General features: G+C 48.5%; 1 protein-coding gene across 1 annotated transcript in view; it reads left to right on the top strand.

The window, feature by feature from the left end:
• Window positions 1-15,533, top strand: part of LOC132578340 (probable ubiquitin carboxyl-terminal hydrolase MINDY-4) — a 148,693-nt gene that overhangs the window by 21,952 nt on the left and 111,208 nt on the right. The window contains exons 3-4 of the mRNA XM_060248284.1: window positions 2,782-2,891; window positions 13,706-13,822. Coding sequence (XP_060104267.1) covers window positions 2,782-2,891; window positions 13,706-13,822 — 227 coding nt within the window. The remainder of the gene's footprint in view (window positions 1-2,781; window positions 2,892-13,705; window positions 13,823-15,533) is intronic.

The following is a 15,533-nucleotide window of genomic DNA, read 5'->3' as shown; positions in this document are numbered from 1 at the left end:
GCATGAGTTTGGCTTTCTGAGTGCTTTTTATTTCAGGTTGCTTTTTTAAGGAAAGCTTCACGAAATGAGATTCCGCAACCTCCCTGAGTAGTTTCCCGTGCTTGGTATAGCTAAGGAATTTGGCCTAAATCCAGTAACCTGGTTGTTTAAACCGATGGGGAAGGGGATTGTAAGCTGCTGTAAGACTCCTTCAGGTAGTGAAGGACAGGGTACAAATCCAACCTCCTCCTCTTCTTCTTCAGTTTGCTGTAGTGGTTAAGTGTGTGGACTCTTACCTGGGAGAACCGGGTTTGATTCCCCACTCCTCCACTTCCAGCTGCTGGAATGGCCTTGGGTCAGCCATAGCTTTCGCAGGAGTTGTCCTTGAAAGGGCAGCTTCTGGAAGAGTTCTCTCAACCCCACCTACCTCACAGGGTGTCTGTTGTGGGGGGTGGGGTGGGGGAAGGTAAAGGAGATTGTGAGCCGCTCTGAGACTCTTCGGAGTGGAGGGCGGGATATAAATCCAGTATCTTCTTCTACCTCACAGGGTGTCTCTTGGGGTGGGGTGAAGGTAAAGGAGATTGTGAGCCGCTCTGAGACTCTTCGGAGTGGAGGGCGGGATATAAATCCAGTATCTTCTTCTACCTCACAGGGTGTCTCTTGGGGTGGGGTGAAGGTAAAGGAGATTGTGAGCCGCTCTGAGACTCTTCGGAGTGGAGGGCAGGATATAAATCCAATATCTTCATCTACCTCACAGGGTGTCTGTTGTGGGGGAGGAAGGCAAAGGGGATTGTGAGCTGCTCTGAGACTCTTCGGAGTGGAGGGCAGGATAGAAATCCAATATCTTCATCTACCTCACAGGGTGTCTGTTGTGGGGGAGGAAGGTAAAGGAGATTGTGAGCCGCTCTGAGACTCTTCAGAGTAGAGGGAGGGATATAAATCCAATATCTTCATTTACCTCACAGGGTGTCTGTTGTGGGGGGGGGGGAAGGTAAAGGATATTGTGACCGCTCTGAGATTCAGAGTATAGGGCAGGATATAAATCCAATTTCTTCTTCTTCTTCTTCTTCTTCTTCTTCTTCTTCTTCTTCTTCTTCTTCTTCTTCTTCTTCTTCTTCTTCTTCTTCTTCTTCTTCTCCTCCTCCTCCTCCTCCTCCTCCTCCTCCTCCTCCTCCTCCTCCTCCTCCTCCTCCTCCTCCTCAAAGCTGTTGTTTCCACACTCACATGTAGTGGTCTTATAAGGAATTAGAAAACAATGTAAATAACGGAGTGACAGTATACAAAATTAACAACAGAAAAATTTCGACACTGGGCAATTATTTCTTCAAGCCCTCTGCCTTCAGAACTTGATTTCGATTAGAAGCTCAGGAAGAGGGATACATACAAATTGAACACAGCAATAAATGGAGATTTTTTTTGGCGTCCAACGAACTTTAAAAGGGACCGCCTTTCTCCACGTGTTCCCCAGAGAGCACTGCATTAAGGACAAAAAAAATCTATTGTCCATCCCTGGACCAAAGGAGGCTAGGTTGCATTCGACGCGAGCTAGGGCCTTCTCGGTGGCAGCACCAGAATTGTGGAATGCTCTCCCGGAGGCCATAAGGACCCTGCGGGATCTTTCTACTTTCCGCAGGGCCTGTAAGACCGAATGGTTCCGACAAGCCTTTGATATCTAACCAGGAGAGAACTGCACCTGCTGGAATGGCCTTGGGTCAGCCATTATCGAGTACTGTCAGAAAAGAAGAACTCGCTTATATTGTGGTGATACAGCACCACGAAATGGTTTTAAAATCTTAAATCGTAATTATATTTTATTGGTTTTTATTGGTTTTAATGTGTGACTCTGAATGTTGTCAGCCGCCCTGAGTCCGCTTCCAGAGAGGGCGGGATAGAAATTTAAAGTAATAATAAATAAAATAAATAAATAAGAAAAGAAAAGAAAAGAAAAGAAAAGAAAAGAAAAGAAAAGAAGCGACTTAAAAATAACCATTTAGTTTCGTTTCGTTTATTTCTAGTTGATTTTCGATTTATATCCCGCCCTTCCCACCGAAGTGGCTCATTGACGTTGGAATTTGTTTCATGAAGCATTAACCGCTGTAGAAGATTACTGACTGAAATGGAGAAAATAAAAAGCCCGAGTCTTCGTATGGAGCTCTGGGCTAGAGAAAACCTGTGTGGGACTTTAATTCTATATAAATAATTGCCTAGTGTCGGGGTGTTTCTGTTATAAGGGATTAGTCCACTGGTTCATCATGCTCAGTATTGACCACTCTGACTGGCAGAGCTCTCCAGGGTGTTACGTGGAGGTCTCTCGCCTCACCTGTTTCCGGGTCTTTTACCTGGAGATGTCAGTGGTTGAACATATGAGCCTATGAAGCTGCCTTATACTGAATCAGACTCTCGGTCCAAGTCAGTCTTGTCTACTCAGACTGGCAGTGGCTCTCCAGGGTCTCAAGCTGAGGTTTTTCAAGCCTACTTGCCTGGACCCTTTTGAGTTGGAGATGCCGGGGATTGAACCTGGGACCTCCTGCTTGCCGAGCAGATGCTCTACCGCTGAGCCGCCGCCCCTCCCCCTATTGAACTTGGGACCTTCTCCATGTTGAGAAGATGCTCTACCACAGAGCCGTGGCCTCTCCACTCCAGCTATAGACGGACCAATAGTTCAGCAGAACACGTCTTTGAAAGCTGGGGGAGAAAACCTGACCTGGTGCACCTTGCTGAAACTGAGAGAAGCCACGGCAAACGTTCCGTTGTATGCGCTGGGCATTTACTAATCTGTTGTTCTTCTCTCCACACCTTAAGTTGACGTTGAAGACGAAGGCCCTGCTGTTCGGACTTGCAAGATCCCGGATCCTTCCGCTCTGTTTGTGCTCCAAGTAAAATCCAAGCCCATCGACTTCTCCCTGGCGAAGGTGAGTGATGCGGTTGATGTTCCATCCAAACAACTATCCCGTGATATCCCAGGCACAAACAATTCCCCCTTTTCCTCCAGCGCAACCAGCCTGGAGTACGTCTCATACCCAAGTCCGCAGGATCTTTAGGAATAATTTTCTTTTGAGTGGGGGTTGCTTTGTAGAAAAAGCCATCCAGGGATTGTTATGCAGCTGCACCTACTACTCCGGGGGCACGGTGGGAAGGGGGAGGGGAAACCCTCAGAAAGGTTCAGGGGATGCGCTCCTGCTGAATCCGAGGCCTGCTTTTGAGAGCTTTGCAGCCTCAGATCCGAAGTATTTGAGCTTCAAGGCAAACAGCCCTTGAAAAGTGGTAATCTGGATTCCGGTTCATGCCCCCTCCCCAACTCTAATCATTCCTGCTTGGGAAAATGCATTCAAGCTGGTCAACGTCCTTCCTTTTTCCTGGAGACGGTAAGCATATTCAGCGCTTTCCACAATGTTGTCTCTCCCCCCCCCCCTTTAATTTACAAAGTAACACTGCCTTCCCATTTGGGGAGGGTCTCGAGCATACGGCAACCTCCTGCTGAGTTCAGTGCCCCCATCCATTGCCCTGGAACAGTCATGGGACTGGTTCAGAGGAAGAAGCTCCGCTTGGCATGCAGAAGGTCCCAGGTTCAATCCCTGCTATCTCCAGTGAAAAGGACCAGGCAGTAGGTGATGGGAAAGACCTCAGCCTGAGATCCGGGAGAGCCAGGAGGAGGAGCCGTGGCTCAGGGAAGAACCTCTGCTTGGCATGCAGAAGGTCAATCCCCGGCATCTCCAGTTAAAGGACCAGGCAGTAGGTGATGGGAAAGACCATCTGCCTCAGACCCTGGAGAGCGGCTGCCAATCTGAGTAGACGATGCTGACCTTGATGGACCCAGCGTCTGGTTCAGTAGAAGGCAGCTTCATGACTTCATGGGTCGAGTTCACTGTTAGGAATGGGAAAAGCTTCTTCGTCAAGGGGTCAGACCATGGGTCTGCATAGCTCAGTAATGCGTGGCTGTGTTTGTTGGTGGCAGCTCTCCAAGGTTCCGGGCTGTTTTCCTGCCTCAGAGCCTTTTTGCTGGAGATACCAGGGATTGAGACTAGGACTTTCGGTATGCAAAGCATGTCTAGATACACACACATTCCTCCTGCCTAGCCCTGCCTGCCTCCATGCTGTCAGCTCTCACGGTTGTCCTCCTGAACCCTTCCCTAGAATTCCTGTCCTCTGAACGTCAGTTTTTTCCCGGCTCGAACCTCCATCTTGGCCACTTGCACCTCCAGCCATTTGGGCCAGAGCCAGGGGTAGGGAACGTTGGCTCTCCAGATGTTTTTTGCCTACAACTCCCAACAGCCCCAGCCATTGCCCATGCTGCCTGGGGCTGATGGGAGTTGAAGGCAAAAAACATCTGGAGAGCCAGCGTTCCCTACCTCTGGGCCAGACGTTCATGCATAGATTGCTGAAGTTGGAGGCACATCATTCAAAAACAAAAAAATGGGGGCTGAATTGCATTGTAATCCCAGAATTACAATTTCTCTCAAGCAACAGAGATCAGTTCCCCTGGATGAAATGGCTGTTCTGGAGGATGGACTCTACGGCAGGAGTGTCAAACATGTGGCCAGGGGGCTAAATCAGGCCCCTAGAGGGCTCCTATCAGGCGCCCAAGCAATTGGCTGTCATCTTCTTCCTTCTCCCTCTCTTGCTTCCTTCTGCATCACAGCTTGCTTTGCCAGGCTTGCGCAATCGCACAGGAGCTACAGAGCAAAGCCTCTGTTTTCTCAACTGACTGAGGCTCCTTCCTTGGGGAGGAAGGAGAGGAGGGAGAGCATGCTTTGCCAGGCTCTCAATCACACAGCGGAGCTACTGAGCCAAGCCCCTCTTCCTTCTATTATAATATAAGTAACTGGTACCGATGAACAAATGAAATATTTACAAAAACCACTGGTCAGCAATTAAGATATTCACACTCTCAGTGTGTGTATATGCATTTGATTTAGTGTAAATATAAGACAAAAAAAAGGACAAAGGAACAATAAAGTATTTGTTCACACCCTTTGAAATTTCTACAGAGGAAACAGCCTTAGCAAAGTTCATAAGTAAGTTTCACTTGTGACGTTGTAATGGAGCGAATAAGGAGGAACCGTATAGAATGGAGTCCTCACAGTTTCGCTTGTCTCATACTTCATCAGCCTCTTTTCTCACCGTTTTCTGGAGCCGCAGTGACTTGGTTTCAGACACAGATCAACGCATGCTCTAAACCTCTGCTGCTGGCTCTTAGAGGGAACATTGCTCCTAACTTGGGGAATCAAACCCGGTTCTCCCAGACAAGAGTCCGCACACTTCACCACTACACCAAACTGCCAGCATCCGACACATCTGGAAATGCAGGGAGTGCAGCCGGTCGCTGTCTCTGCACCCCGGTGATTAGACAAGCCGAGCGAATGGCCCGTCATGTAACAGAGCTGGAAAACAGCGCTTAGAGAATGGCTTATATCCGACAGAGGCGTCGAGGAAAAAGCAAATATGAATCAAATGAGAAATCCCAGTTCAAACAAACATTAGGAAGCAGATCAAGCCAACGGGAGGGGGCAGAACTGGGATCCCTCTTGGAAGAGCGCTTTGCAGTTGTATTATGCTTCCGGCCTCTACTGGAGGGCCACCATTGGCCCTCTGTTTGCCTTATGATTAGGTTTGACGGGGTCATCCTGAACCGTGATTGAAGGCGCCTGGAGTCCCCCACCCACCCCCAAGCCTCCTGCAGTCAGTGGCGGGCTGGGTCTAAAAATACTGGTTGCCAGGAGACGTAGGGGGCCCACCCACAACTATAAGGCTATCCAGGGTTTTTTTTTGAGCAGGAACATACAGGAATGCCGTTCCTGCTGGCTTGGCACCAGGGGGTGTGGCCTAATATGCAAATGACTTCCTGAAGAGCCTTTTCTACAAAAAGGCCCTGCGCGAAACAATGGTGAGGTCCGGGTGTGTGGCCTAAAATGCATAGGAGTTCCAGAAGAGCCTTTTCTACAAAAAGGCCCTGCGTGAAACAATGGTGCGGTCAGGGGGTGTGGCCTAAAATGCAAAGGCATTCCTGAAGAGCCTTTTCTACAAAAAGGCCCTGTGCGAAACAATGGTGAGGTCAGGGGGTGTGGCCTAAAATGCAAAGGAGTTTCTGAAGAGCCTTTTCTACAAAAAGGTCCTGCGTGAAACAATGGTGAGATCAGGGGGTGTGGCCTAAAATGCAAAGGAGTTCCTGAAGAGCCTTTTCTACAAAAAGGTCCTGCGTGAAACAATGGTGGGGTCAGGGGGTGTGGCCTAAAATGCAAAGGAGTTTCTGAAGAGCCTTCTCTACAAAAAGGCCCTGCGCAAAACAATGGTGATGTCTGGGGGTGTGGCCTAAAATGCAAAGGAGTTTCTGAAGAGCCTTCTCTACAAAAAGGCCCTGCACAAAACAATGGTGATGTCAGGGGGTGTGACCTAAAATGCAAATGAGTTCCAGAAGAGCCTTTTCTACAAAAAGGCCCCGCGTGAAACAATGGTGAGGTCAGGGGGTGTGGCCTAAAATGCAAAGGAGTTCCTGAAGAGCCTTTTCTACAAAAAGGTCCTGCGTGAAACAATGGTGAGGTCAGGGGGTGTGGCCTAAAATGCAAAGGAGTTTCTGAAGAGCCTTCTCTACAAAAAGGTTCTGCGCAAAACAATGGTGATTTCAGGGGGTATGGCCTAAAATGCAAAGGAGTTCCTGAAGAGCCTTTTCTACAAAAAGACCCTGTGCGAAACAATGGTGATGTCTGGGGGTGTGGCCTAAAATGCAAAGGAGTTCCTGAAGAGCTTTTTCTACAAAAAGGTCCTGCGTGAAACAATGGTGAGGTCAGGGTGTGTGGCCTAAAATGCAAAGGAGTTCCTGAAGAGCCTTTTCTACAAAAAGGCCCTGCGCAAAACAATGGTGATGTCAGGGGATGTGGCTTAAAATGCAAAGGAGTTTCTGAAGAGCCTTTTCTACAAAAAGGCCCTGCGCAAAACAATGGTGATGACAGGGTGTGTGTCCTAAAATGAGTTCCTGAAGAGCCTTTTCTACAAAAAAGGCCCTGCGCAAAACAATGGTGAGGTCAGGGTGTGTGGCCTAAAATGCAAATGAGTTCCTGCTGGGCGTTTTCTGCCAAAAAAAAAAAAAAAGCCCTGAGGCTATCATTTAATTGGTCTAAGAAATAAATACATTTTTTCAAAGAATACATCAGTGGGGAAAAGGTACAGTTAAAACTTTTGCAAAATAAATGTAAATATATTTTAGGAATGAGAGTGTACATATATTGCGCATATTGCTGGCAGTATGCAGTACATACTAAATGTAAATGCAGATTGCATTTTCTCCAGGTGAGCTGATCTCTGCCAGCTGGAGATCGGTTGGAAAAGAGGGAGATAGATCCCCAGGCCCCACCTGGAGGCTGGCAGCCCTAAATACAACGTACATTTTAGCTACGTGACAATCAGTGTTCCCTGTAAGCTGAGTTAGCGGGAGCTAGCTCACTGATTTCTAGCCGGCAGCTCTCACTTTTTTGTCTTTGCTCAGGAAGGATGAATGACCCCAGAGCACAGTTACTTTTGCAGTAGCTCACACCTTTAATGCCAGCAGCTCACAAAGTAGAATTTTTGCTCACAAGACTCCGCAGCTTAGAGGGAACGTTGATTACAGTACCTCAAAAACTGCACCTCCAAAAGGATATTACAGCATTGGAGAAAGTCCAGAAAAGGGCAACTAGAATGATTAAAGGTTGGGAACACTTTCCCTATGAAGAAAGATTAAAACGCTTGGGACTCTTTAGCTTGGAGAAACGTCGACTGTGGGGTGACATGAGAGGTTTACAAGATTATGTATGGGGTGGAGAAAGTAGAGAAAGAAGTACTTTCTCCCTTTCTCACAATACAAGAACTCGTAGACATTTGATGAAATTGCTGAACGGATAAGAACGGATAAAAGGAAGTCCTTCACCCAAAGGGTGATTAATTTGTGCAATTCACTGCCACAGGGGGTGGTGGTGGCTACAAGCATAGACAGCTTCAAGACGGGATTGGAAAACATATGGAGCAGAGGTCCACCAGTGACTATTAGCCGCAGCATATTATTGGAACTGTCTGGGGCAGTGATGCTCTGTATTCTTGGTGCTTGGGTGTGTGGGGGGGGGGGGGCAAAGTGGAAGGGCTTCTAGCCCCACTTGTGAACCTCCTGATGGCACCTGTTTTTTTTTTTTTACCACTGTGTGACACAGAGTGTTGCACTGGATCAGCCATTGGTCTGACCCAACATGGCTTCTCTGATGTTTGTATGACTGGAGCAGTGATGCTTTGTATTCTTGGTGCTTGGGGTGGGGCACACTGGGAGGGCTTTTGGTGTCCTGGCCCCTGATGGACCTCCTGATGGCACTTGGGTTTTTTGGCCCCTGTGTGACACATAGTGTTGGACTGGATGGGCCATTGGCCTGATCCAGCATGGCATCTCTTATGTTCTTATGTGACTCAGAGTGTTGGACTGGATGGGCCATTGGCCTGATCCAACATGGCATCTCTTATGTTCTTATGTGACACAGAGTGTTGGACTGGATGGGCCATTGGCCTGATCCAACATGGCTTCTCTTATGTTATGTGACACAGAGCGTTGGACTGGATGGGCCTTGGCCTGATCCAACATGGCTTCTCTTCTGTTATGTGACACAGAGCGTTGGACTGGATGGGCCTTGGCCTGATCCAACATGGCTTCTCTTCTGTTATGTGACACAGAGCGTTGGACTGGATGGGCCTTGGCCTGATCCAACATGGCTTCTCTTCTGTTATGTGACACAGAGCGTTGGACTGGATGGGCCTTGGCCTGATCCAACATGGCTTCTCTTATGTTCTTATGTGACTCAGAGTGTTGGACTGGATGGGCCATTGGCCTGATCCAACATGGCTTCTCTTATGTTCTTATGTGACGCAGAGTGTTGGACTGGATGGGCCATTGGCCTGATCCAACATGGCTTATCTTATGTTCTTATGTGACGCAGAGTGTTGGACTGGATGGACCTTGGCCTGATCCAACATAGCTTCTCTTATGTTCTTATGTGACGCAGAGTGTTGGACTGGATGGGCCATTGGCCTGATCCAACATGGCTTATCTTATGTTCTTATGTGACGCAGAGTGTTGGACTGGATGGGCCATTGGCCTGATCCAACATGGCTTATCTTATGTTCTTATGTGACGCAGAGTGTTGGACTGGATGGGCCATTGGCCTGATCCAACATGGCTTATCTTATGTTCTTATGTGACGCAGAGTGTTGGACTGGATGGGCCACTGGCCTGATCCAACATGGCTTATCTTATGTTCTTATGTGACACAGAGTGTTGGACTGGATGGGCCACTGGCCTGATCCAACATGGCTTATCTTATGTTCTTATGTGACATAGAGTGTTGGACTGGATGGGCCACTGGCCTGATCCAACAGGGCTTCTCTTATGTTCTTATGTGACGCAGAGTGTTGGACTGGATGGGCCACTGGCCTGATCCAACATGGCTTATCTTATGTTCTTATGTGACGCAGAGTGTTGGACTGGATGGGCCATTGGCCTGATCCAACTTGGCTTCTCTTATGTTCTTATGTGACGCAGAGTGTTGGACTGGATGGGCCATTGGCCTGATCCAACATGGCTTATCTTATGTTCTTATGTGACGCAGAGTGTTGGACTGGATGGGCCATTGGCCTGATCCAACATGGCTTATCTTATGTTCTTATGTGACGCAGAGTGTTGGACTGGATGGGCCACTGGCCTGATCCAACATGGCTTATCTTATGTTCTTATGTGACGCAGAGCGTTGGACTGGATGGGCCATTGGCCTGATCCAACATGGCTTATCTTATGTTCTTATGTGACGCAGAGCGTTGGACTGGATGGGCCATTGGCCTGATCCAACATGGCTTATCTTATGTTCTTATGTGACGCAGAGTGTTGGACTGGATGGGCCACTGGCCTGATCCAACATGGCTTATCTTATGTTCTTATGTGACGCAGAGTGTTGGACTGGATGGGCCATTGGCCTGATCCAACATGGCTTATCTTATGTTCTTATGTGACGCAGAGTGTTGGACTGGATGGGCCATTGGCCTGATCCAACATGGCTTATCTTATGTTCTTATGTGACGCAGAGTGTTGGACTGGATGGGCCATTGGCCTGATCCAACATGGCTTATCTTATGTTCTTATGTGACGCAGAGTGTTGGACTGGATGGGCCATTGGCCTGATCCAACATGGCTTATCTTATGTTCTTATGTGACGCAGAGTGTTGGACTGGATGGGCCATTGGCCTGATCCAACATGGCTTATCTTATGTTCTTATGTGACGCAGAGTGTTGGACTGGATGGACCTTGGCCTGATCCAACATGGCTTATCTTATGTTCTTATGTGACGCAGAGTGTTGGACTGGATGGGCCATTGGCCTGATCCAACATGGCTTATCTTCTGTTCTTATGTGACGCAGAGTGTTGGACTGGATGGACCTTGGCCTGATCCAACATGGCTTCTCTTCTGTTCTTATGTGACACAGAGCGTTGGACTGGATGGGCCTTGGCCTGATCCAACATGGCTTCTCTTATGTTCTTATGTGAAACAGAGTGTTGGACTGGATGGGCCATTGGCCTGATCCAACTTGGCTTATCTTATGTTCTTATGTGACGCAGAGTGTTGGACTGGATGGGCCTTGGCCTGATCCAACATGGCTTATCTTCTGTTCTTATGTGACGCAGAGTGTTGGACTGGATGGACCTTGGCCTGATCCAACATGGCTTCTCTTCTGTTCTTATGTGACACAGAGCGTTGGACTGGATGGGCCTTGGCCTGATCCAACATGGCTTCTCTTATGTTCTTATGTGAAACAGAGTGTTGGACTGGATGGGCCATTGGCCTGATCCAACATGGCTTCTCTTCTGTTCTTATGTGACGCAGAGTGTTGGACTGGATGGGCCATTGGCCTGATCCAACATGGCTTATCTTACGTTCTTATGTGACGCAGAGTGTTGGACTGGATGGGCCATTGGCCTGATCCAACATGGCTTATCTTATGTTCTTATGTGACGCAGAGTGTTGGACTGGATGGGCCATTGGCCTGATCCAACATGGCTTATCTTATGTTCTTATGTGACGCAGAGTGTTGGACTGGATGGACCTTGGCCTGATCCAACATGGCTTATCTTATGTTCTTATGTGACGCAGAGTGTTGGACTGGATGGGCCATTGGCCTGATCCAACATGGCTTATCTTCTGTTCTTATGTGACGCAGAGTGTTGGACTGGATGGACCTTGGCCTGATCCAACATGGCTTCTCTTCTGTTCTTATGTGACACAGAGCGTTGGACTGGATGGGCCTTGGCCTGATCCAACATGGCTTCTCTTATGTTCTTATGTGAAACAGAGTGTTGGACTGGATGGGCCATTGGCCTGATCCAACATGGCTTATCTTATGTTCTTATGTGACGCAGAGTGTTGGACTGGATGGGCCTTGGCCTGATCCAACATGGCTTATCTTCTGTTCTTATGTGACGCAGAGTGTTGGACTGGATGGACCTTGGCCTGATCCAACATGGCTTCTCTTCTGTTCTTATGTGACACAGAGCGTTGGACTGGATGGGCCTTGGCCTGATCCAACATGGCTTCTCTTATGTTCTTATGTGAAACAGAGTGTTGGACTGGATGGGCCATTGGCCTGATCCAACATGGCTTCTCTTCTGTTCTTATGTGACACAGAGTGTTGGACTGAATGGGCCGTTGGCCTGATCCAACATGGCTTCTCTTCTGTTCTTATGTGACACAGAGTGTTGGACTGGATGGGCCGTTGGCCTGATCCAATATGGCTTCTCTTCTGTTCTTATGTGACACAGAGTGTTGGACTGGATGGGCCTTGGCCTGATCCAACATGGCTTCTCTTCTGTTCTTATGTGACACACAGTGTTGGACTGGATGGGCCATTGGCCTGATCCAACATGGCTTCTCTTATGTTCCTATGTGACACAGAGTGTTGGACTGGAGGGGCCATTGGCCTGATCCAACATGGCTTCTCTTATGTTCTTATGTGACACAGAGTGTTGGACTGGAGGGGCCATTGGCCTTGTGGAGAAACGCCATTTTAGTCAATGTTGGTGCTTCATTGTGAGGGATCATTAAACTGCTAGGCAGGCTTGGGCCTAGCCTTCCCCTCACTCCCCCCCTCCCTTCCAGAGCCAAACCAACAACGTTAGGGGGAAAGTCTCCTAGAGAGGCAGGAAGTGCTTTTGTTCTTTGCATGTGAGTTAAGCAGGAAGAGTTTCTCAGTTTGCAGCTGGCACTCTGGAAGAGAGGTTGCTTGCCTGTGAACTCCTGCCTGTGGGGGAGGCCTGCTCAGGAAAATGAGGCCTCCAGGCAGTAAGACCAAGTAGGTCATCCAAAAAGGCAGGGCGTGTTTAGATCAGGGACAGTAAAATGCGTTTATAACACATTTTGTTTGTCAGGCTGTTTGCTGTACGGGTGCTGTGCTGTGCTAACTTTTTAAATGCAACTGTTTTTGTTTTGTTTTTCTTTCCCTTTCTTTTTCTCTTTTAAATAAATATTTTTTTGCTGTTTTAAATGCTGGCAGTCAAACTCTGTACCACATAGATCCCCAAACCGCTTTAGACCACGCTGTGTTAAGAAGGGGGCCCCAGGTGAAGGGGGGAAGGCATGCAGTTGGATAAGGTGCCAATCCTCCAGGGGTGCCCCAAAGAAATGCTGAGGTCTCTGTGAAACCCAAGTACAGGGTGGCAGAGGACCTTGAGGCCTGGCCTCATAGCAGGAGAGGGGGATTGGGAGTCCTGTTCCTCTCAATCTGAACCCCTAGACTGAGCAGGTGGTGGCAGCGAGCCCAAGGGGCAGGAGGAGAAATAGCTCCCTCCAGGAGTTGGCGACTCAATAGGGAGCTGACGGGACCGGGTCTGAAGGCAGAATCGGGCCGGTTCCGTCACAGGCCTGATCCAACAGGGCTTCTCTTCTGTTCTTATGTGACACAGAGTGTTGGACTGGAGGGTGCATTGGCCTGATCCAACATGGCTTCTCTTCTGTTCTTATGTGACACACAGTGTTGGGCTGGATGGGCCATTGGCCTGATCCAACATGGCTTCTCTTATGTTCTTATGTGAAACAGAGTGTTGGACTGGATGGGCCATTGGCCTGATCCAACATGGCTTCTCTTATGTTCTTATGTGACACAGAGTGTTGGACTGGATGGGCCATTGGCCTGATCCAACATGGCTTCTCTTCTGTTCTTCTGTGACACAGAGTGTTGGACTGGAGGGGCCATTGGCCTGATCCAACAGGGTTTTTCTTATGTTCTTATGTTCTTAAAGTAATAATATTGGGACTTCTGTTATATTTTCAAGCTTCTAAAAGGTCATGAACATTTTTAACACCTTGCCTAATGTTTAAGGGGGCCCACTTTATCAGGGGCCTACAGGCCCCACTTGCCATTGGGCCAGCTGACACCCTGGCAGAGACACAAAACAAGGAAACACGGCAAGACAAGGAAAAGCTGACTGCACGGCTGAATAATCCAACAACGTGCCGTATTTATAAAACAGGGAATTAGAAGGGCGGAGAGGCGGGCATCAGGCGCTGTGCGACCAGGTTTCTCCTTTCTTCTTGGAAAGGGCTGTAAAAATAGATCTCCGTTTGCCTTTCTTTTGTACACAGGAAGGGGGTGGGTGGGCAGGATCTCTCCCCATCCCCTTCTTTTCACTCATTCTCTCCCTCCTCCCGCTTTCTGTTTCCTCTTTTAACGAAGGACCTAAAAATCCTTTTGTTCGGCTCCAGCCTTGGCTGCTTCAGCGAGGAGTGGAAAATCCAGAGCTTCGTGTTCAGCGACGTCCCAGAACTGAAGTACGGCATCGTGCAGAAAAAGGTAACGTCGAAGCAAAAGGCAGTATCTGTGGGACTCTTTTAAAGACCACCACTCCCCAGAATGAACAGGGGTGGTGCTCAAGGAGATGAACAAGGATTGCATACAAATAGACGATGGAATGGACAGGGGTTGAGTATAAATAGGTGGGGGAAACAAATATTACATACATGTCTTTATTATTTATCTTAATACTTGCTTTGCAAGGAAAGATAAGATGCATATCTATGCACTTGATTTCATGGCCAAGCCAGAAGGAGACTTTAAAAAAAAAAAAAAAAGCTGGGAGTAACAGTCTCCATAAGACCAGCGTAAGGAAAGGTTAGGGAATTATTTTTTGGCACCGATGGGAGAAGGAAGCACACATGTATCATATAAATCGCTGACCACCATTTGTATCGTTATGCATCTCTCTTGCTTTGCAAGGAAAGATAAGGTACATATCTATGCACTTGATTTCATGGCCAAGCCAGAAGGTGACTTTTTTTTAAAAAACAAAAGCTGGGAGTAACAGTCCCCATAAGGAAAGGTTAGAATATTATTTTTTGGCACCGACGGGAGAAGGAAGCACACATGTACCGTATAAATCACTGACCACCATTTGTATCATTATGCATCTCTCTTTGCCTTGGCTCCAAGGTTGGTCAATACAGCTCCTGCAAGAGCTATGAAACTAAGGGGGAAATATGCCTGCCTATTTCCCCCTCCTTCCTCACTTCACACACGGCAGAAATAGTCGCCTGCCTATGGGTCAGCGCTGAAAGGCTGCCTGAAGTCCCGATGCTAAGCCCACTTACTTGAAAGTAAGCCTGCATTAAATTCCTCCTTGACCTCTTGGGAGCCACCTGGTGTGTTGGAAAGAGCTTCGTGTGGCTCCCAAGCCGCAATTTGGCCACCCCTGCTCCGTGGCGTATCCACTGAGGTCCTCGTTCTCCTCAGACTCCATCCCCAAATCTCCAGTTTCTCAACCTGGTTTTGGCAACCCTTCCCCTCCTTCCCTGCTGGTGGTTCATAGGGACCTGGGAACCCCACCTCTGCCCCTGGAGCCTGGCCTTCACGTCTGCCTCCAATCCCAGAGTTCCTAGGGGCTCCAGCTGAGGGGCCAGAATAGGACGCGGTAAGCCTAAACTGCAAGGACTCAAGGTAGCCATTTTTTTTATCCCACCCTTTCAACTGGCGATGCCAGGGACTGAGCCTGGGACCTTCTGCATGCCAAGCAGAGACTCTGCCACTGGGCCACGGCCACTCCCCTTGTCCGCAACTAGGGTTGCCAATCCCCAGGTGGGGGCAGGGAATCCCCTGGTTTGGAGGCTCTCCCCCCCCCCACTTCAGGGTCATCAGAAAGCGGGTGGGGGAAGGAGGGAAATTTCTGCTGGGCACTCCATTATTCCCTATGGAGACTGATTCCCATAGTATAATAAAGAATTGATCTATGGGTATCTGCGGCTCTGGGAGGGGGCTATTTTTTGAGGTAGAGGCAGCAAATTTGCAGCGTAGCATCCAGTACCTCTCCACAAAACACCCTCCACGTATCAAAAAGATTGGACCAAGGAGTCCAATTCTATGAGCCCCAAAAGAAGGTGCCCCTCTCCTTCATTATATCCAAAGGAGGGAAGGCATTTAAAAGGTGTGCGGTCCCTTTTAATGCGATGGCCAGAACTCCCTTTGGAGTTCAATGATGCTTGTCACAACCTTGCTCCTGGCCCAACCCCCC

The sequence above is a fragment of the Heteronotia binoei genome, chromosome 10 (genome assembly GCF_032191835.1).
Source record: "Heteronotia binoei isolate CCM8104 ecotype False Entrance Well chromosome 10, APGP_CSIRO_Hbin_v1, whole genome shotgun sequence".
In the NCBI taxonomy this organism is placed as follows: Eukaryota; Metazoa; Chordata; class Lepidosauria; order Squamata; family Gekkonidae; genus Heteronotia; species Heteronotia binoei.
This window is presented reverse-complemented; position numbering and strand designations above follow the sequence as displayed.